Genomic DNA, 22,703 nt, shown 5'->3' with positions numbered 1-22,703 from the left:
TAATAAAAATCTGCCTTAAAAAAATATATGCATACAGACACTTTTATACAATCGCAATCATTTACGCACTCATGTACACACATTTATATTATATACACACAAGTAAAGTTCTAAACTCATACAATCACTTTTATATACTCATATACACTTATATACACACATTTATGCAATCATATATACATTTATACTCTAAGACATACAGTATATACACATTCATACATTTAAACACACATACCATATATCCACATGAAATTTCCACACATACTGTATAGTACATACACATTATATACATACATATAGTATACATACATCATATACTAAAACATACAGTATACCGTATTTTCCAGACTATAAGTCGCACTTAAAAGCCTTGGATTTCCGTGGAAATCCAAAGTGCGCCTTATAGTCCGGTGCGCCCTATGTATGGCGCTGGGCAGACCGGAGACAGCAAATCTCCAGCGGGAACTGCAGACCACGCGGCACGAACAACTTCTGCCGCGTGGTCTGCAGTTCCCGCTGGAGATCTGCTGTCTCCGGTAGCGGGGACCTATGTAAGTATGGTCCGCTGCCCTCCTCCCCCTCACCTTCCCCGCTCACCTTCCCCGCGTTCCCCGTCGCGTCTCGGCGTCGCGTCCCGTCGGGTCTCCGCTCCGCCCCCGGACCTCCGCCACGTCCCCGGACCCCGCGCCTTATAGTCCGATGCGCCTTATATATGGAATTATTACATATATAAGGTGCATCGGACTAATGCGCCTTATAGTCCGGTGCGCCTTATAGGGCGAAAAATACGGTAAATACAGAATTAAATGGAGCCAGAGAATTTTCACATATAAGAGTTCACCGGCAGCAGAAAGTGCATGGGCACTGGGTAAGGGACATGTGGGCCAACCCCACGGCGAGATGCGCCCCACTTTAATGACCCTCCATGCCCCACAGAAGGGTGCAAAAGCCCTGATAAATACCCTCCATATTGCAAATACATACAGCATAAACACATACATACAGATTATATACATATAAACATACCCACCATATACACTCATACAAAATATACATAAATACTCATACAGCAGATACACACATACAGCATAAAAAATCATGTAGAGGTACAAGATATGAAATGTATCCAGAAGGATACTACTGCTAGCCATTATGTGGCCAGAGTTGTTGTTTTTTCAAATAGTGAGTAATAGAAATCAAAAAGGCTTCTTTTGTTATGTTATTAATTCTGTATCTCAGCTGGTACATTGAATAGTATCTGGCCATTAAGTCAGGTGATTAGATTGTTGCAGCTTACTGTTGCCATAGAAAGTTATTTTATATACAGTGCAACTCAGGACATCTTCTAAGTGTATGTTTTATATATTTCATCATCTGTGTTGTATACTGCTTTGGAAAGCACTTACAAAATTATCAGAGGGCAATTGAATCAGATCAGTAACACATGGAAGTTAGTATTTTCCCACAGTGTTTACAAGGGAACCTGAGTGCCCAAAACATGGAAGAAGTGCAAAGCTTTGCAGAAGACCACTTTCAAATGAAAGGATTTTGCTTAGTATTTTGAATTTTTGCTTCTGAACAAATACCACTTATGGTACTCATTTAGTCAAAAAGTTGACAGACCATTGTAAATGTGAGGATCCATGAAAAAATTGGGCATGTATTGAAATGCTAGGAAACACCTTGTTATATAACTGTTACTGTTTTATATTAACCTTGTACTGTATATCCTATATGAAAGTGAATATCCTTTATATGTTCTTACTGTCTCCAAGAATTCAACCAAACTTGCGACTTTGACATTTCTACCCAGAACTTTACACATTCTTTATCTAGTTACATCCTTTTACAATTCATCTTACAATTTAAATGGGCAAGTCACTTCTTAGAGTCCTATAGTTATTCCATAGATTTGTAGTTTCCCTCATATTGCAGTATTACTTACTAGAGTAATATACTGATAGCCAACAATGAGGCAAAGTTTGATCAGAAAATACATGCTGGTCAATTTCACCACAGTGAATACTCTCCAGGCTGTGTGTATTTTGTATAAACTGCTTTTGTACACATTGTATCTGTGAACAAAGTCCAAAGCTGACCAGTAACAATCAAAACATCCATTTTATGGTTATCTGTACATAAAACAAAGTAGGTGTTTTGAAAGGTTGCTTTATATCACTTACTACATGTGTACTAAATTCTGATGAATACATGGGGTCACAGAAATAGTGTATAGTTGCACTAGATCCTTATTCTATCCTAAATAAGACATGAGCTCCACCCTATAATGTTGTTCATCCAGAGAAAGGCAATTCCAGTTAACCTATGTCTCTTTTAAACAATGGTGCCAAAACAATGCAATATGGTCTAACCAATGAGTAAAAACCATGGTCAAAACCATGAGTTTTTATGCATCTCTTAATGGCACTAGTCACTAAAATTAAGTTTATTGTCCACAAATACAATAGTCTTTTTCTGCTGCAGTTTTACCAAGTAATTCACTATTTTCAATATAACAAATTGTACTTTTTATTTCCTTGACCAAAGTGCAAAACCTTACATTTATCAATATTAAAATTCATTGGCCATTTCTCTGTCCGGACCCCCAGCTTCCACAAATCCCTCAGTAATATTGTAGTACCTCCTCTGTACTAATTACTTTACAGAGCTAAGTATCATCATCAAATATTGAAACTGCATTGTGTAAATAAAATATCTTAAATTAGAGGGGCCAATACTGATATCTGTGGCACTCCACATGTAACTACAACTCAATTTGAGAATGTACCATAAATGACGAACCTATTTTCTTTCACCAAGTCAATTTCTAACCTAAATACACAGATTTTCCTCTAGTCCCTTCAGTCTCATTTTTACTACCAACTCTTTATGTGATCAAATGTCTTCGAAAATACTAGATATACAATATCTATAGCCTCTCTAGGTGTAGTAGAGAAGGCTGAAAATTTGCCCTCCTGAAGTGCAGAAGACTAAACTAGTATTTTTCAAGGATAATTCAGAAAGAATAATGTTGTGGTCACTATTACCCGGATGACCCTCAATCTGTGCTTTTAATATCTTGTCAGGTCTGTTGTGTAAGATAAGGTCTAGAAATTGATTCCTGGAATAGATGTGATGGGTAACTGTCTTTTTTATTGTCAAAAAACTGCTGCCTTAGTAGAACCTACAGGTGCGTTACCTCCAATCTATATCTGGGTAGTTTACGTGCCCCATGATCAGTACTTCGCTGTGATTTGAGCATGCATCTATTTGATGTAAAAGTAGTTATTCTGCTTCCACCATTATAACCATTTGAAACTGGTTACAAAGCCCTAGTAATATTTTAAAAATTTTATTTCCTCACATTCTCATTTTCCTCACTGATATCAACAGTCAGGATGGGATTGAAGCACAATGTAACATATACACGTTTTTTAATTTTAATTTCTTAAAATACTGTAACCGTCTATATTAACAGCCGATTCTTTGCTATTGTCCAGCCATGTCTCACTTATACCCACTACAACATATTCCCCCTACAACATTTAGACTTCCAGTTCCACATTTTTTAGTTTTTGCAATAGTGCAGATGATGTTTTTATATGGCTTTCCCTATCCTTTTGTTCCTATGAACTGTACTTACTCTATCTCTTCTGCCATGCTAGACCTTTATCATCCCTAATACCTACAGATTTCCTTGGTCAAGCTGTATTCTTGATCACCTACCTACTTTCCTTGTTAACCACTATGAAGAACTGTACCCCCATTTGTATCCCTCTGTCTTTTTGACACCCCCTTCTTTAAAAAAATCTTCCAACCATCTAACCATTTTCCCCCAGCACTAGCATAGACTGTGTTGGTGAGAGAGAAGTCAGAAGTCAGTAGCATAGGCTACTGGAATCTGACACCAGCTAAAAATCACATTCCTGGTGACAGGTTCCCTTTAAAAGCAATTTATCAAAATGACTGGCCCCATAGTTTTCTACAAAATTCTATATCCAAAAAGCAGGAAGAATACCATCAGAAAATAAAGTCCTTAGAATAAAGTAATATTTTTTACTACCTTTTTTAATTAATAAAATTTTTAATTTTTTATGACAAAGCATTCGATTCAGGTATTGATTAATTCAATCTTCCTTTACGTAAGTGTATTTTCTCTGCACAGGGGTTAAAAGAGTTTTAATGTTGTATTTATGTAACAGTCTCATAAAGACAATACATGTTGTCTGTACAAAGGACACTAGGCCTTCAACATGCTCCATCATAGCTATGTGTCTCACCTTTCTTGTTACTTGGAGGTACAGGAGTAGAGCATAGTTGAATCAAGTTTACAATGTTCCAGATTCCAGACTAAAAGGAATTTGTTGTTATTGCAGTGAGAGAAAGCTGCATTAACTGAATACCTTATGTAACTTCACACATATACACACTAAAACATAGAAACTCAAATGACTTACTATATGATTTTACAGTAAACATTTCTTAAAGACCACCTTTTTAAGATTTACTTTACCTTTGGTGGAATCCATAATTCCACCATATATTATGCAAAGGCCACTTTTCACTGCAATTTTAGATGATTATCTTAAAGATATTACACCGTACAAATATAATTACATTCATAATGCATTTACTTACCTAGAAAATAACTTTTATTCTATCAATCTAAAATTAGATTACTGCACAGGTGCTGAGGAAGCATCAGGGAAGGGTAAGGCAGTGTAACAGTCTGTAAAGCCAGATCATTAACATCATTTTAAAAGATGATTTTAGAAGGAAATGGATAACAAATATAAGAAGATTACCACATTCATTGTGCCTGAATCTATATGTCTCTGGATTATCATGCTTTATTTTGATGGTAGATTTCCTTTAAAGGAAACCTACCACTTGTAGTGGCAGGTTTCCGATGGCAATACCGAGCACCAGCTCAGGGTGAGCTGGTGCCGGAGCTTATTTTAGTTAGTGTTTTAAACCGCGGTATCGCGGTTTAAAACACTTTTTAAACTTTATAGCCGGCGCAGGCAGGTACGCGCTCGGCGCTTACCATGCACGCGGCTCTCATTCACTTCCTATGTAGCCGCGCGCACGGTAAGCGCCGAGCGCGTACCTGCCTGCGCCGGCTATAAAGTTTAAAAAGTGTTTTAAACCGCGATACCGCGGTTTAAAACACTGACTAAAATAAGCTCCGGCACCAGCTCACCCTGAGCTGGTGCTCGGTATTGCCATCGGAAACCTGCCACTACAAGTGGTAGGTTTCCTTTAAAGGACATCTACCATCAGTTTAATGATGATAGATGTGGCCTATTAAGAAGTTCCTGAGGTACATCGTTCTTCAGGACTTCTTTTATTATAACTCTGTATCATGCGAACATGAAAATATAGTGTTATAAAAGAGTTATAAAATATAGAGTTATAACTCTAACTTTTATAACTCTATTTCTGCGATTGCGGAACAACGTTCCTTAGGAATCTCTTAACAGGACACATTTACCATTAATAAACTGATGGTAGATGTCCTTTAAAGGGGTTATCCCACAAATTCAAGTTGACCGTTCTACTCCATACATCTTAATGGAGCCTACGGAAATTGCTGAGCGCCTGTGTATAGGGCCTAACTTGAATTAGTTGGAAAACCCCTTTAAGAGTCATTGTACTGACAGAAGTTGAACCTATGTTGCAGTCTCTTTTGTGGTCTCTAACAGGTTTTCTTCCAGTATTGTCCTGTATTTAGAGACATTCATTTTACCATCCAATCTGACCAGTGTCCCAGTCCCTGCTAAAAGCATCCCCACAGCATAGTGCTGTCACCATGCTTCACAGTTGAGATTGTGTATTCAGTGTTGGCTTTCCCCCACATATTCCATAGTTTGGAATTTAGGTCAAAATGTTAAATCTTGGTCTCATCTGACAAGAGCCATATGCCATTCACTTTTTAGTGGATGTCCAGTGGTAGATAGAGAAGTTCCTGAATACATGTAATGAAGAAGATAGAAGGTAGAATTTCACAGGTTAAATGACAACTCCTTTGTCTAGTTATGTGTACTAGTTTTGGAATTTGTGGTAGAAAAGTACATTTACTAAGTGTATTTTACTCTGACATAATAAAAAAAATATTTTAATTTTAGTACAGAATGCTCTGGATATTTGCTTTCAATTGTATTGTTTACCAAGTGATAGCAAGTGGAGTAATCTTTTTTTCTCAATGTCTAACTGTAGGTGATTAAATCCTATTATAGGATGTGAGCCATTTTATCTGGATTATTACTAAGCATCTCCTTGACATGTACTATAAACAGAGATGTAATTTCAAACCTAAATGAGTAACACATCAACTCTTATCCTGTATGCTCTTATCTTTCTATCTACCTATCTCTCTCTATCCATCTAGCATCCATCTGTATATTTCACCTATATGTAAATATAATTTTATTTCTAGAACAGCTCTTTAAAGTGTGAAGTTTTAGCCATGGGTTTCATGCCTATTTATATTTACCCTGTCTAGACAGAAATAGGGATAACTGTAATATTGGTAGGGTTCCCAGTTTTCACATAACATGCAGGTACCAAATCACAGATGCCATACAGTTAATAGATGAAAAATTGGTCACTATTTTTTTTATAATGGGGAACTTACGTTGGGTAGATGAACCTTTTAATTGCCTTGTCATAGGCATCTAAAGAGTTTGTCATTGATCCTTCCCTTGGCTAAAAAGACATATTGACCACCATGACTGCTATGACTACTTAGAGCTCCCAGAATTTGCATGTATTCCCAAAAGCAGCGAAAACATTTAGTGAAGAAAAAAACATGAATGACAGCTATTGTCAAAAACAGGAGAACATGTTAGGAAAATCAGGAAGAATTCTCTAGTTCGTTTACTATGCAATTTACATATTTTAAAACATGTTATATGTTTTTACGTGAACAACTGATATTTTACCAAAAAGAAATGAGCAGAAAACATAACATATAATCGAGTATAAGCCTAGTTTTTCAGCATAAAAAATGTGCTGAAAAGCCAAACTCGGCTTATACCCGAGCCAGAAACCTCACCTTTCTGGCTTCCCCCGCTGCTGGCTGTATACTGGGGCGGGGGGCTGGCTATATACTGGGGCAGGGGGCTGGCTATATACTGGGGGATATGGGCTGGCAGGCAAATATACTGGGGGGCAGGTGCTGGCTATATACTATGGGGCAGGGCCCGGCAGGCTGTATAATGGGGAGACTGTGACCAATGCATTTCCTACCCTCGGCTTATACTCGAGTCTATAGGTTTTCCCAGGTTTTTGTGGTAAAATTAGGGGCTTCGGCTTATACTTGGGTCGGCTTATACTCAAGTATATACAGTATTTGCTGTTTGCAAATTGCAGGTACAAAAATATTTTTTAGTATATCAAAGAGGAATCTCAACACAACTTACAAATTTCTGGGAAGATTAAGGTTCCATTCGTCGATTATTGCTTTACTGTTCAAAGCAGCAGCGTGACTCCCCTCTCTTGCATATCTTTCCCCATTGATTTATATGATTAGAAATACTGGGATTATGGGATTACATACTGGAAATAGCTTGTCACATTATTCTTGTACAAGATGTCAAATTTAGAATGAAGTATGCAAAATATCATAATGGCTTTGGGAGAAGAGGTATTGGATTAATATTCCACTGGATATTTGATAACTGTAAAATAAGTGTTGGTTCAACTACTAGAAGTCCCACTGATCTCAAAGTTATCACTTACCCATTAAATAGTTGATAACTGGTTATGAACTTGATATGATAGCACCCTATTCACAAAGTGTGTAGGGAGAATTTACAATTTTTAATTTCTGTAATTATATTGTCCAGTACAAATCTTTCTGTATCTTTCATGTATAAACAAAAGTAAAGCAAATTTTTCGAAAACAGGGTTATACAAATAAACCATGTAAAAGTCTGTGCTACATCAGCAACATATTTCAATGGTCTCCCAGTGTATTTGTCTACACCATGGACTCCAGTAGTGCAACAGGGAGCAACACTTAAAGGGAACCTACCACCACGATTCTACCTATAAAGGTAGAACGGGTGGTAGGTGGATGTATGGGACCTGAGGATAGCCCTTTTTAGAGCTAATCCCAGTAGCCTCTTTTCTCCTCCTACCCTGACATCTTCGGTGCAGAACTTTGGCTTCTCGGACGAGTAGCCTCCCTGACATCTTCGCCGCGCAGCTCCTCATAGCTGCGCGGCGAAGATGTCAGGGAGGCTACTGGGGCGTGAAGTAGCCGAAGATGAGGCTACATGTCGCAGCTATTCCACGCCCCAGTAGCCGCTTAAGAAAATTAACATATTAGGGTATTAAAGTTTTAAAAAGATAGCAGGGATGTGAGGATTAGCTCTAAATAGGGCTATCCTCACGTCCCATACACCTACCACCCATTCTAGTTCCCTTTAAGTATACTTTCTCTGCTGCCGAATTCTTACAATAGGCCTAATGGTTGGTATACCTGCATAGACATGAACTTTCATTGTTTCCTTGCACTCAGCCTGGGACAGATAAGGAGGATTATCTGTTTGGCCTCAGCAGGTCTTTCATGACTGTGGCGTCTGTTTATATGCTTCTGCTAACTAGGGACGTCAAGCTGGTATAAACCAGCGAAATCCTGTCAGTCAGTCAGGTTCTTCAACTAAACTCATGCCCGGGGACAGAGTATTTATCAGTGGTAACATACAGTTACCACAGTATTATTTATATCATGACACAAAAGTTATACAGTATACTTTTTTCTTATGGCATGGTTTGCTGCTCATGGGTGATGTACACTGATGGATTTCAGTTGTCACCTTCTTTGATGTATGGTACATAAAGTGAGAAAAAAAGCACTGTTTGGTTTTTCCACAAACAGAATTAGATATGATTTTGTATATGTACCCCATGATCTGTGAAGCATTTTGCAATATGATGACACTATATAAATATTTATTAACATGCAATTAAATAACAAAACTTGTGTGTGATTGTACTATAAGCCTCTCCTTAACCCCTTAAGGACGCAGGGTTTTTCCGCTCATTTCTCGCTCTCCAACTTCAAAAATCCATAACTGCGAAGCTGAAAAAAAATTCCAAATGTGGAAAAATTGAAAAAAAAAACCGCACATGCGTCACGTTCTTGTGGGCTCAGTTTTTTTTACTTTGACTGTGCGCTCCAAATAACACGCCTACTTTATTCTTTGGTTCGGTGCGATCGCGGTGATACCAAATTTATACAGGTTTTATTGTGTTTTAATACATTTTCAAAAATTAAACAAATGTGTACCAACAAGAAAAATTTTTTTTGCCATCTTCTGACGCTAATAACTTTTTCATACTTTGGCGCACGGAGCTGTGTGAGGTGTCATTTTTTGCGTAATGAGGCAACGTTTTCATTGCTACCATTTTGAGGTCTGTGCGACATTTTGATAATTTTTTATTTCATGTTTTATGTGATGTAAAAAGGTGTAAAAGTCGCATTTCGGACATTTGGGCGCCATTTCCCGTCTCGGAGGTCACCACCGGCCGTAACCGTTTTTATATTTTGATAGATCGGGCATTTTGGGACGCGGCGATACCTAATGTGTTTGTGATTTTTACTGTTTATTATGTTTTATATCAGTTCTAGGGAAAGGGGGGTGATTTGAACTTTTAATATTTTATTAATTTTTTTTATTTTTTAAACTTTTTTTTTCCCCACTATTTCTTAGACCATCTAGGGCAGTGATGGCTAACCTATGGCACTGGTGCCAGAGGTGGCACTCAGAGCCCTTTCTGTGGGCACTCAGGCCATCACCAGAGATGACTCCAGGTATCTTCCTGCAGTCCCAGACAGCCCAGGACTTGCTGTGCACAGAGCTATTTTAAAGTGACAGTGCTACCTGGGACTATGTTCTGCTGTATTGGTGTCCTCAGGTGCTGGTATCAATGAAAACTGTGACAGAGAAGGGAGTGTAAATCACAAATTAAATTTCTGTGTTGGCACTTTGCGATAAATAAGCGGGTCTTTGTTGTAGTTTGGGCACTCGGCCTCTAAAAGGTTCGCCATCACTGATCTAGGGTACATTAACCCTAGATGGTCAAATCGCTCCTACCATATACTGCAATACTTCTGGGTTGCTACGTTGGGTTGCTACGATGACAGGGATACCACATTTGTACCGTTATTATATTTTGATAGATTGGACATTTTCGGACGCGGCGGTACCTAATGTGTTTATAATTGTGTTTATGATAATGTGTTTATGTGATTTTTACTGTTTATTATGTTTTATATCAGTTCTAGGGAAAGGGGGGTGATTTAAACTTTTAATATTTTATAATTTTTTTTTATTTTTTAAACTTTTTTTTCCCACTATTTCTTAGACCATCTAGGGTACATTATCCCTAGCACGGAGCTGTGTGAGGTGTCATTTTTTGCGTAATGAGGCGACGTTTTCATTGCTACCATTTTGAGGTCTGTGCGACATTTTGATAATTTTTTATTTCATGTTTTATGTGATGTAAAAAGGTGTAAAAGTCGCATTTCGGACATTTGGGCGCCATTTCCCGTCTCGGAGGTCAACGCCGGCCGTAACCGTTTTTATATTTTGATAGATTGGACATTTTCGGACGCGGCGGTACCTAATGTGTTTATGATTTTTACTGTTTATTAATATTAATATCAGTTCTAGGGAAAGGGGGGTGATTTGAATTTTTAGGTTTTTTTAATATATATTTTTTTTTTAAACTTTTTTTTACTTTTACTTTTCAGACTCCCTAGAGTACTTTAACCCTAGGTTGTCTGATCGATCCTGCCATATACTGCCATACTGCAATATGGCAGTATATGGGGATTTTACTCCTCATTCATTACAATGTGCTGATTACAATGTGATTACAATGTGCCGTTTAACAATGGGTTAAAACGAGACAGCATCGGACCTTCGTGAGACCCGATGCTGTCATGGCAACGGATCACCGCTCCCCTTGACGTCATCGGGGAGCGGCGATCCGCGGCAAGATGGCGGCCATCTTTTTACTAGTACGGTGCGCGTCGGGAAGGGGTTAACAATAGCAAACTGTACCTCATGCATGTATCTGATCACATGAAGTCACAACAGGCTCCTTGGACTTCTACTCCTCTCCATTTTCCATGGAGGTTGCTGTGATTTAATGTAATCACATACATGGTGTACATATTGCTATGATGAGGCTAAAGGACCTGTGATGATGTCACTCTGGGCACATGTCATGAATGTAACACAAGACACTGTAAAAAAATTTACACAATGGGGCACACATATCATAGTTTTGTCTCTTTGTGGTGAATTTCTGAGACATTTGGCAGCTCTTTTTTGCGCCTTATGTATGATCATGTCTTTTTACATGTAATACATGTTCAGTTTTTCCTATCCTGGCAGGCACAAATTTTGGCTTCTTTTTGAGACATTTTGTTGCAAATGTCACAAATCCACATGGACACAAGCCATGGGAGGAGAGGTGATTTGCTTAATTACATTACTGTTAACATTTGAATTTACAAAACGCATAGAAAACGCGATGTTAACACAGCCATGACACAAACTGGAGCAAAAGCTCTAAATACAAGTATAAGATCCAAACACCATTTTCTGTTTCCAAGGATAAGTTTTCCAAGGTCTCATTGTCTGTTTGTGTTGTACTCTGTTTTAAGATTTTTTTTTTTGTTGCAGTTGAGACTTTTTCAACACATACAAGCCTTAAAAGGGGTGTGTTCACATGTGCCGTATAGAAACGGAATAAAACGCATGCAATCAGTAACCAGCACACCGTGTCTAGTGTTTAAATGCAAGACATAGGTGCCCACATTTAATAAAAACAGTTCAAACTCTGTGAAGTGTGCAGAGGGCGCCAGATTCATGAATTGTGGTGTCCATTAGTTATGAATCTCACATGAATCATGACCTGACAGCATGCCAACTTTTTTTAGTGCACCTTTAACATGGGGTGACACACTTCTGTATGTAAAATGTGCACACACCATGCATGTTAAAGGGGGCGCACAGTCCGAATGTGCAACGGAACGCCCATTTCAGTGATGAAATTTATGTAGCGTGTAGAATAGTGCGGCAGCAAATGTGCAATGTCCAGCAGAAAACCGGTGCACGGACTTTAGTAAATGTGCCCCAATATCTTTTTGTACATGTATGTACAAATAAATTTGTGGCTTTTTGACACCAATTTCTCCCTTTTGAGTGTCATATTTATTTAGGAATGTGTGTATCTTTTCTATTTTACTTCAGAAACTTAGGGCAGACAGACCTCAGTGCATCCACCATAATGAATGTGCCATTGTTCACACATTACACCGAAACTTCCAGTTATCAGCTCTCAGGTGCCACTCTCCATCTTGCTATTTACAGTACTTTAACACTCATGAAAATTAGGCGGTAATAATAAAAAAATTATCATCAGCCCCTTAACTCCTTTCACTTTTCTCATGTCATATGACATTGCAGCTGGTAAAGTAAGAGCAGGGCCTGACTGACTGACGGGCAGCTTCCTGTACAGTGTGTATGTGTACACGGCAGGGACAGCCTCCGTAACGTCACCGTGGTGTGTGAAGGCGTTCCCGCCGGTATGAGCTGAGGGGGAGGGACGCTCGTCTTGTCATATGGGACAGGCATCCTGTGGAAGAAGATGACGGGCTCCCGTGATTACTTCACGACTTGGTAAAGTTTATGAAGACTGTATAGGGAGATTGTGTCGCTGTGCCAAGCATGAAGCTCATCGGCAGGGCAGGACGAGAGAGTGCCACGTTGCCCATAAGGTATGAGGCAGGATCTGGAGTTGTAAAACGTCTTCCCCACATATAAGGAGATCACCGGCTTATCCGTATCCAGCCTATGGAGTTTATCCCATAGAAAGTTATCCATCTGCTCCGAGGTGTCAGGGCTATAGATCTGTGTGTTCCATATGTTTCTCACAGCCTTGCCCACCATTGTGGATTTAGTGCCCACATAACAGGAAATCGTTGGTAAATGGATGGATTGGGTCATGTCATGTGCACATAGTACAGGAAGCCTTATGGAGTATGTGAGTCATGAGACGGTTTTCTCTGTGGCAATACTTGTGCATTGTTTGCCATACTTACAGCTAAATTAGGGTAATGTACAATTCCCCCCTACCTGCCAGAAGCCCCCGATGGATCTACAGACTTAATGGAAATCATCTTTGGAAGTTTTATTAACATTAAATTGGGCACACTGGTACACACCAGTACGATTTCATCTTGTGATTTAAGTTTGCCTTACACAAACTTGAGGCTAAGGAACACAAAACCATATAAAATGGTTCATATATCATGTTCTTTATCATATTAACACTATTACTTCACATATATTGGGGAATGAGTACCCCCTTACCATGTATAACACACCATACCTATAGTACTATGGTAACACACCATACCTATAGTAGTATGGTAACACGCCAGACTGACAGGTGTCTTCTAACATAATTCATATGGGCACAGACTAGCTTTGTTCCCTTTGACAGCTTGGTTTTTATTGGGTTAGTTACGATAGAAATCGGAGCTCATTTTGATCATGTATGTGCATTATGTTCTATGGATATGTTTTCTTAAACAAAACAGATTAGTCTAACAATAATATTTTACTCTTTTAATGGATAGTTTTGGTTGTTTTCCATTTTGAAATGTTATAGTATCTGTAGACTGCAGGGAGAGGCTTGGCCCCATCGCAGATGCGTTTCCACTGACATGTATGCAATTGGTACGAGCATCAGGTGTTGTATTGCTTACATGCAAAACACATGGTTCTCCTTCTTTCTCATGTATATTTTTTCGTAGACTCTCATATATACGATCAGGCCAAAAGCAGCCATGGTGCTGCGTCTACAAACACAACGCTAGGATACGGGGGACCTGCATCGGCCCTATCACATATTAATTTTTATGGAAACGCATTCTACCTGTAACCAGAACCCAGTGTCTTGCATTGTTTTAATGCAAGACACTGGGTTCTGGTTACCCATTGCATGCGTTTCCATAGAAACGCACGTGCATTGGGGCCGAAGACAGCCATAACCCCCCCCCCATATACACTAGTGTTGCGATTGTAAATGCAGCGCTAGCGGTACGTGTGAACACACCCGCATTGTGCATAAAAAAAGTAAAGAGATCTGCTGTGCATTTCCTGACTCCCAATAAACAACACCACATCAGAATCAGTTTGAGAGTTTCCACATTTCAGTTGCTATTGTGAGATGGTTACTTTTTAATCTTCTTGTTGACTGTCATTTGTGTGTATGTAGGTATTCCAGTATAATTAATTAATTTTTTTTTTCATGTTATGTTTAGTATTTCTCCAGATTCTTCACTGAGCTCTGTGAAAATAAAGAAGGGCAAAAAACGGCTTTCAGAGATTAAGTCATTTAGTCTTGAAGAACCTCTTCAGGTCGATGGTGAGAAAGCCGAGAAGGTTGGAAGCTTGATAAGGTGAGAGCATGCAGAAATAAAACAAAAAGTAATGTTACAACTGACCGAGTGACGTACATGTCAACATGTTCATCTGTGTTTGGGTAAGCAGCTATAGGCCGTGTTCACACTGTGCATTCAGTTTTTTTGTTGCATTTTTGACACCTGTCAAAACAGCTTCAACTGTGCATTTGCTAAAGCGCAATGTAACCTCAGCATGTGATAAAGGCTGAAGCCTTTGGAATGCATCAAAAACGCATATGAATGTGGCCTCATACTCCAGACTGCTGTACTATCAGCACAGCCTTAATTTAAAGGGTTAAGGACAGTGCAAGAAGTATATCTGGAGAGATGATTGTGAACATACTTTCAAATATAGTCTTTGGTCAGGTGTTCACATTCTCTTCCTACATTCCTCTTTACCCTTCCCACAGAGAATGACAGAAAAACCTGTCACTTACCAGGCAGGCAGTTTGAGGCAAGGGTGTGCCTTCACTTGGTCTGTTAGACAGAGACAGACAAATGAAACTTGTTTACAAAGAGAAAGCTGTCATATGCTCTGGAATAATCTAGAATAAATGATCCATTCACCACAGAATTCAACCAGTGTTATAATCTTCTTAACATAAGGCTATATGTACATGATGCAAACTTGAATTCTAAAAATGTTGTAACATATGATGGTACATGCCCGGATCTTACATGTAAGATCTGCAACCAACTCATGTAGATATTATTGTGGGTTATCAAACAAATATGTGCACATTTGTAAAACATATTTTTAGTAGGGTAAAATCTTTTTTTCTTCATATATTGCATGCTAATGCATTCACAAATATTTCTTACCGTTATATTGTCATCTGAAGATATTCATAGCCCTTTCCCATTTGTCGTTTATCTGACAAAAATAAAAGGATCTGATTTAAACCCCTTATATTTGTGTGTTTCCTCATATATAAAAAGAGATGTATGAAGTACATCTGCTCTAGTTCCTCTCTGTCCTTTCCCGCAGTAATCTCTAGTTCTACTCGCTTTTTTCACACTGGATTCAATGGTGTCATAATTTTCCTTTCAGATCAAAAACTTATGACCAGCCTTCATCTGTGAGGACAACAGACAATGATCCTACAGGAGACCGGCGCCGTTCTATCACTAGCAATGTAAGGCATTAAATTGGATAATTTATTTGAATATCTATCCCTCTTGCGGTCTTTTTTTAATGCATTCACTGTAACTTTTACAGCTACCGAAACATAATCTTACATTCCACAAGATATTTCGGGAAGTTTCTGAAGATGAAGAGTTAAAGGATAGTAAGTCTATTATACCTAGTTTTTGTAATGGTACTTTGTTTACTTTTTAACTCTACCTGAATGCAATGGGACACATTTACTAAGAACAGTGCAAACTGCAGTATATGTAGTTTGCCTGTGTATAGTGCAGAGGGCACCAGATTCATGATTTCTGGCGAATGTTCTTCATGAGTCTGGAGCCCCCTGCACTGCTCCGACAGAGAGTACCACTTTTTTTTTTTTTTTTGCACCTTTAACATGGGCTGTGAGACACAATTCTGTTGGACTTTACATATTAAATCTGGGGCACAGTCCGACTGAGCGCTGGAACGCATAAATTTGTGATGCGTAAAGACTAGTGCATAGTACGCCAAAATTGTGTCTCGGACACTTCTTAAATACCTGTGCAAGCAGTTTAAACTAGAAAGAATGTGCAAAGTCCGACAGAAAACTGTCTCAAGGCCCTTAGTAAATGTGCCCCAATGTGTGCAGTTTCACTGGCCGCAAATACTTCCCACTCTTGTGTACCGGGCTGCAGAATCCACTGTTTTGTTCAAGAGCCTACTTATGTTAATTAGGACATATGAAAGCTGTAGAAAATACTGCTTTGATGGTAGATTTCCTTTAATGTGAAGATGATTTTATCTAACTTTTTTATTTGAATTCGGTAAAGTAAATTTTCTGCTGTACATCCCCAGGTTTTACTTGTGCCCTTCAAAGAGAGGTCTTGTACCAAGGACGGCTCTATATCTCGCATAACCACCTAGGATTTTTTTGCAGCATGCTTCGCAAGGAAATTAAGGTGGGTTTTGGTGTTTTAGGATGATGAAAGTAGTTGTGGTACACTGCTCCCAAATGAGGCTATAATTGCATATGATTTTCATGAAGATATTTTACTGTGAACTGAAATTAGAAACAAAGGATTCCACAATCATGTACATATAGGGGCACATTTACTAAAACAGTGCAGACTGCACTATGCATGTGCCGTATGCAGAGGGCACCAGAATCATGAATGGTGGCGCTTGTTCTTCATGAATCTGGCGCTTCCTTCACTGCCCCAACAGAGTACACCAACTTTTTTTTAACATGGGGCGTGCAACACACTTATGTCGGCCTTTGTATGATAAATGTGGTGCCCATCTCAATGATTAAATCTGTGTTGTGTAAAGAATAGTGCGGCCGCGACACATATGTGGCAAGGGCACATCTTCAGTACACGTGCAAGCAGTTTGCACATAGAACTGGCGCAAGGTCCATAGTAAATCTGCCCCATAGTCTGTGTATGTAAAAGTGTTACTATTTTTTATACAATACTTAGAATGTTTTCCTAATTTAGTTTTTGCAAACATTTACAAGAAAGTTGCTTTAGATGGAAGTCTGTGGGGATGTCTATGCGGCCGCATATACGGCAATGGCGGCAGTACGGTGCCACATGTGTGGCACCGATCAGCTCCGTACACAGGGAAAAGATAGGGCATGCTCTATCTTTCCCTGTGTGTGTGAGCCGTGTGCCGCTTTTCTCTATGGAGGGGATCACCTCATCCTCTCCAGCGCACAGCAGTATGCCTACAGCATACGGCTGTGTGTATATCCCCTAAGGCTACATTCACACGAAAGTATGGGGGACGTATATACGGGCGACATATATACGTCCCCCATAAACTGCAATTGCCTTGCAGCACTGTACGGGAGCAATACAGTGCGGCACCCTTCCGTAGCCTGTAGAAAGATAGGACATCTCCATATCTCCTATCATTCAACGCAATACGGCGCCGGGCCTGATGTTACTCTATGGAGAGGGGAGGGGGTGAACGGCCCTCTCCCCCCTCCTCCTCTCCCCAGCGCCGATGTATGCCCGCGGCTACTAATGTAGCCTAAGTCTGTATAGTATGTTTACAGAACATAGACTAGTGTAAGTAATACATACATACAATGCAACAGTACATGAATACATAATAGCAAAACAAACTACAGTTCAGTGCTCAAAAAGTTTCTTGTACATCAGACCTACTGAAAATCTGTTGTGCTTCCTGTATGTGTCATACAGATAGTATACCCTCTCTTCTTAGTGGTCTAGGAGAGTGGTATTAAACCATTTTTGTTCCCAGGGATTGGCTGCATGCAAAATTTTTATTACATGGAACCCTTTTATAATGCCCCTTTATCCCCAGCTACCTCCCAATTACAATGCCCCCTTAAAGGTGTTTGATTTGCACCTGTACGGTGTCTCTGCTTCAATTGATACACAGTGTGTGTGGGGGGGGAGTATTTAGTTAGCAATTGGTTGTGTAAGTTTTCCCACTTCAAAAGATAAAGAAGATAAAAAGGATAAAGAGAAAAGCTTGTAATTTAAATCATGTAATAGACCTCAACTATGAGAGACAAATCAAATTCACATTTTCTGATTTTTAAATAATTCATTTGCATATTATGGTGTAAACTAAGTATTGGGTCACCTACAAACAAGCACGATTTCTGGCTCTCATAGACCTGTAACTTCTTATTTAAAAGGCTCCTCTGTCTTCCACTCATTACCTGTAGTAGTCGCTCCTGTTTGAAATTGTTATCAGTATAAAATACACCTGTCCACAACCTCACTGATATTCCAAACTCCACTATGGTGAAGACCAAAGGACGCCGAAAACAAAATTGTAGACCTTCACCAGGCTGGGAAGACTGAATCTGCAATAGGCAGCCGCTTTGTAGGAGCAATAATTAGAAAAAGGATGACATACAAGAGCACTGATAATCTCCCTCGATCGGGCTCCATGAAGTTTTCACCTCATGAAGTCAAAATGATCACAAGCACGGTGAACAAAAAATCCAGAACCACACAGGGGACCCAGTCAATGACCAACAAAAAACTGGGACCAACGTAACGAAGGCTATAGTCACTAACACACTACGCCTCCAGGGATTTGGATCCTGCAGTGCCAGACGTGTCCCCCTGCTTAAAGGAAATCGAACATCTGATTTCATGGATTAGGAATCGAACATACCTTGAGAATGCTGTAGCTACCCTGATGCAGAAACATATCTTGTTTAATCCCTGAGCTGAGTAGTTTTGCTGAAAAAACAATTACAACATTCTGGATCTTGGGAAAGCTGGATTGCCTTCAGCCTGCATGTTGCACAGAGCTTCCTGAACTGTCCAGACAGGACTAATCAACCTGAGCTGGATCACTCATACACAGCAGCTGTGGGAGGTGCAGTGATTGATTACTTATGCCTGTCAGGCACAACCGTGATGACTTCATTTTCTTGAGCAGTGTATACTTAATGTGAGAGGAGAAGTGCAGAGCCCCAGCACAGAAGCGACAGGGCTTCATTATCATAATGTTATGATAGTTTTTTTTTCAGCAAAACCACTCGGCACGGGGACTAAACAAGAAATTCTTCAGCATCAGTGTAGCTACAGCATTCTGAAGGTATGTTTGCTTCATAATGCATAAAAGCAAATGCTATATTTCCTTTAAAGGTAGTACATATCCGGGCCCGTCTGAAGTTTGCTAGAGAGCATTTGAATGCACCAGAAGAGTACTGGGAGATTGTCATATGGTCAGATGAAACCAAAGTACCAAATTGTTTGGTAGAAACACAACTCATCGTGATTGGAGGAGAGTGAATCCTGAGTTGCATCCAAAGAACACCATACCTACTGTGAAGCAAGGGGATGGCAACATCATCATGACCAGGGGCTGTTTCTCTGCAAGGGAACCAGGACGACTGATTTGTGTACATGAAAGAATGAATGGGGCCCTGTATCGTGAAATTTTAGGTGCAAACCTCCTTCCATCAGAAAGGGCACTGAAAATGAAACGTAGCTGGGTCTTTCAGCATAACAAAGATCCCAAGCACACTGCCAGGGCAACGAAGGAGCGGCTTAGTAAGAAGCATTTCAAGGTCCTGGAGTGGCCTAGCCAGTCTCCAGATCTCAACCCCATAGAAAAGCTTTGCAGCAGCCCCAAAACATGACTTTAAACATAATTTTCCACCATAATATGCAAATAAATTAATTAAAAATTATATCATGTTATTTTTCTGGATTTGTTTTCACATTTTGTCTCTCAAAGTTGAGGTCTACCTATAATGTCAATTACAGGCCTCTCATCTTTTTAATTGGAAGAACTTTCACAATTGGTGGCTGACTAAATAATTTTTTTCTCCACTATTTCTATTTGGCACAAATAAACTCCACTCCCACACAGACGTAGCGAGCAGTTTAGAATGGGATTCAGAAGAATTTCAGGTTTACCCTATAATTAAACAAAACAATACAAATGTCCAGGCTAAAGGATTCACAACTATGACAATATGTAAAACACTACTATTTGGTGAACCCCGTGGCATTTTCAGTGGAAATCACTACAAACAAATAAGGAAACTAGCAGAAAACAAATATTTACAAATAGTTGAAGAATGTATAAAACATAACTTTCATCCGATAATTATTAACCCCTTAAGGACGCAGGTTTTTTTCGCTCATTTCTTGCTCTCCACCTTCAAAAATCCATAACTTTTCATTTTTCCCCGTACAGAGCTGTGTGAGTGCTTATTTTGTGCGTAACAAATTTTACTTCTCCATCCCTCCCTGGGCTTATACTTGAGTCAATAACTTTTGTGTTGTACCTTCTTCACTTTTTTGTAAATATACATGATTAATGAGGTCATATTTATTTTGTACACAGGTCTTGATTCCTGTCAATTCAGTCATAATTGTCAAGAAAGCAAATACAGCTTTACTGGTGCCCAATGCACTAAGTGTTCGGACCACTGATGGGGACAAGGTGAGTGTAATAAAATACAATTTTATGTGTATTATTAATATGGAGGGTAAAGTTTTCCAACCTGTGAAATTATTGGTTATGATTGGTTCAGAGCTATTGTCTACCTCTTGTAAATCTTTGTTGAGAAAATTTTACAAATAGAAGGCTCGGTGGCTGGCAGAGAGGGCATTTGCAGGTTTTTATGCAAGACTACACCAGAAGGGATCTGGCATAGCTTTTTCCCAGCAACCACGCCGTTTAGCAGATTCATCAAGAACTCTAAGCCTTTTGATGGGGGGGGGGGGGGGGCGCTGAGTTTTTCTGCACGCAGCAGGTGAGCCCCATTTGACTCCAAACCGTAAATCTACACTGGGTGTACAATAGCCTCCAATTTAATGTTGTATTTTATTGTATATCAACCTGATCATGATTAATTTTCTAACTTTACCCCCCAAAAAACATTTTTATCGCTTACTATCAACAGTCATATACTTTAATAGGTTTTCATTGTTCCCTACAGTTCTTGTTTGGGTCTCTTCGTAACAGGGAGATGTGCTACCACGCAGTACGCTCTGTGTGTACTAATCTTCAGGTTAGTATTTGCACATTTTCTAACTTCATTGCAACTGCCTTGTGAAAGAAGCACAATATTTCAATCTTTACATTACAATTAAAATATTTTTAATTACAGTATTTTCAATAGTTAAAAACTTGAAAAACGAAAGTAAAATGGCAGTTCTACCTCCTATTATTAACATTATAGTACAATACAATAACCTAGATTAGGCTGATAAAGTGAAATGAACAAGAAAGGGAGATGAAAAATAATAACCACGCTAAATACATTTAAAGCACCATTCCAACATATTTTTCACATGGTCCGTTTAAAACCTAAATAAGGCTACTTTTACTCCGCCGTGTGCTTGCACGTCCATACATAAGGGGAGAGATACAGCATGTTCTATTTTTTTCTCTGTGTATGGCACGATTCCGCTGCTGGGTGCCATAACAGTCTATAAGGACATTTAAGCTTGTGGCCGGCCATACATCCCCACATGTGCAAAGTGTAAGGGGCCTAATACAAATATATCTGTATATATTTGGCCCCTTACACACTGCACATGTGGGAAGGTATAGCCGGCCACAAAATATATATATATGTGTGTATATAATTTATATTGTGAAGGCAGGAATTTTCCTGCTAGTAGCTGGATTGGAGTTTGATGTTCCTTAGCTATGTCACAACAATAAGAACATCCACTTGAGTCTTGTAGGAATGAAAAGAGAAAATGACCTCCTGTCCATATAGAAAACAATGTATAACTTGATGAGTCGTAAAGAAAATCTACAATTTGATTTCATGCATTATGAATCAAACATACCTTGGGAATGCTGTAGCTACATTGATGCAGAGTATTTCTTGTTTAATCCCTGAGCTGAGTGGTTTTGCTGAACAAAACAATTATACAATTATGATAATGAGGCTCTTTTGCTCATTTGCCTGGATCTGCCTAGTAATCCACTGCTCAAGAGAATGATGTTATCACTGTGTTGTGATAATTGGTGCACTATCCCATTGGTGCACTATCCCATAATAACTGCTGTATATAAGCGATCCAGCTCGCGTTGATTACTCCTGTCTGGACAGTGCAGACCTCTTGTGTAATCTGTTTATATATGGCAGCCCCCAATTATTGTTATAATAGTTTTTTCAGCAAAACCACTCAGCTCAGGGATTAAACCAGATATGCTTCTCCATCAGTGTAGCTACAGTATTCTCAAGGTATGTTTGGTTCATATTGCATGAAATCGAAAGGCAGACAACCAGAAGTAAGGCCATGATGCCTCACAAATACAGACACATAAGAATGTTTCTTTTGTACAAGGTTGCCTTATATAATTGTATTATCTTACTTTGCTGCATCTCGAAATGACATGCATTACATAATTTGGTTTATACTGTTACTGTATAATTTATTGGCATTACTCTGCTTATTTTTTGTAAAGGATGGAAGCACCTGCAACACTCCATCAGCAGCTTCGGTAGAACCAAGTTCTGAACAGAGCAGCAAAATCCTGGTAAGGTTTTCAAAGCAAATGGAAGAGAATAACTGATTGGTTAACACCTCCTAAAATTCTGCCAACTGAAGTTTTAACGCTTAATATTGATAC

General features: G+C 39.1%; 1 protein-coding gene across 2 annotated transcripts in view; it reads left to right on the top strand.

Moving 5' to 3' along the window:
- LOC140068186 (GRAM domain-containing protein 2B-like) overlaps positions 1–22,703 on the top strand; it is a 31,794-nt gene that overhangs the window by 356 nt on the left and 8,735 nt on the right. The window contains exons 1-8 of one of the 2 annotated variants that reach the window (XM_072113983.1): positions 12,554–12,802; positions 14,354–14,491; positions 15,546–15,630; positions 15,714–15,783; positions 16,461–16,564; positions 20,454–20,552; positions 21,052–21,123; positions 22,539–22,610. In XM_072113983.1, the coding sequence (XP_071970084.1) occupies positions 12,753–12,802; positions 14,354–14,491; positions 15,546–15,630; positions 15,714–15,783; positions 16,461–16,564; positions 20,454–20,552; positions 21,052–21,123; positions 22,539–22,610 (690 nt within the window). In that variant the 5' untranslated portion in view covers positions 12,554–12,752. Of the gene's footprint in view, positions 1–12,553; positions 12,803–14,353; positions 14,492–15,545; positions 15,631–15,713; positions 15,784–16,460; positions 16,565–20,453; positions 20,553–21,051; positions 21,124–22,538; positions 22,611–22,703 lie in introns of those variants that run through there. The other variant, XM_072113982.1, reaches the window with a different exon arrangement.

This window comes from Engystomops pustulosus, chromosome 1 (genome assembly GCF_040894005.1).
Source record: "Engystomops pustulosus chromosome 1, aEngPut4.maternal, whole genome shotgun sequence".
Classification (NCBI taxonomy): Eukaryota; Metazoa; Chordata; class Amphibia; order Anura; family Leptodactylidae; genus Engystomops; species Engystomops pustulosus.
The sequence above is the reverse complement of the archived record's forward strand: the minus strand, read 5'-3'. Positions and strand labels throughout refer to the sequence as shown.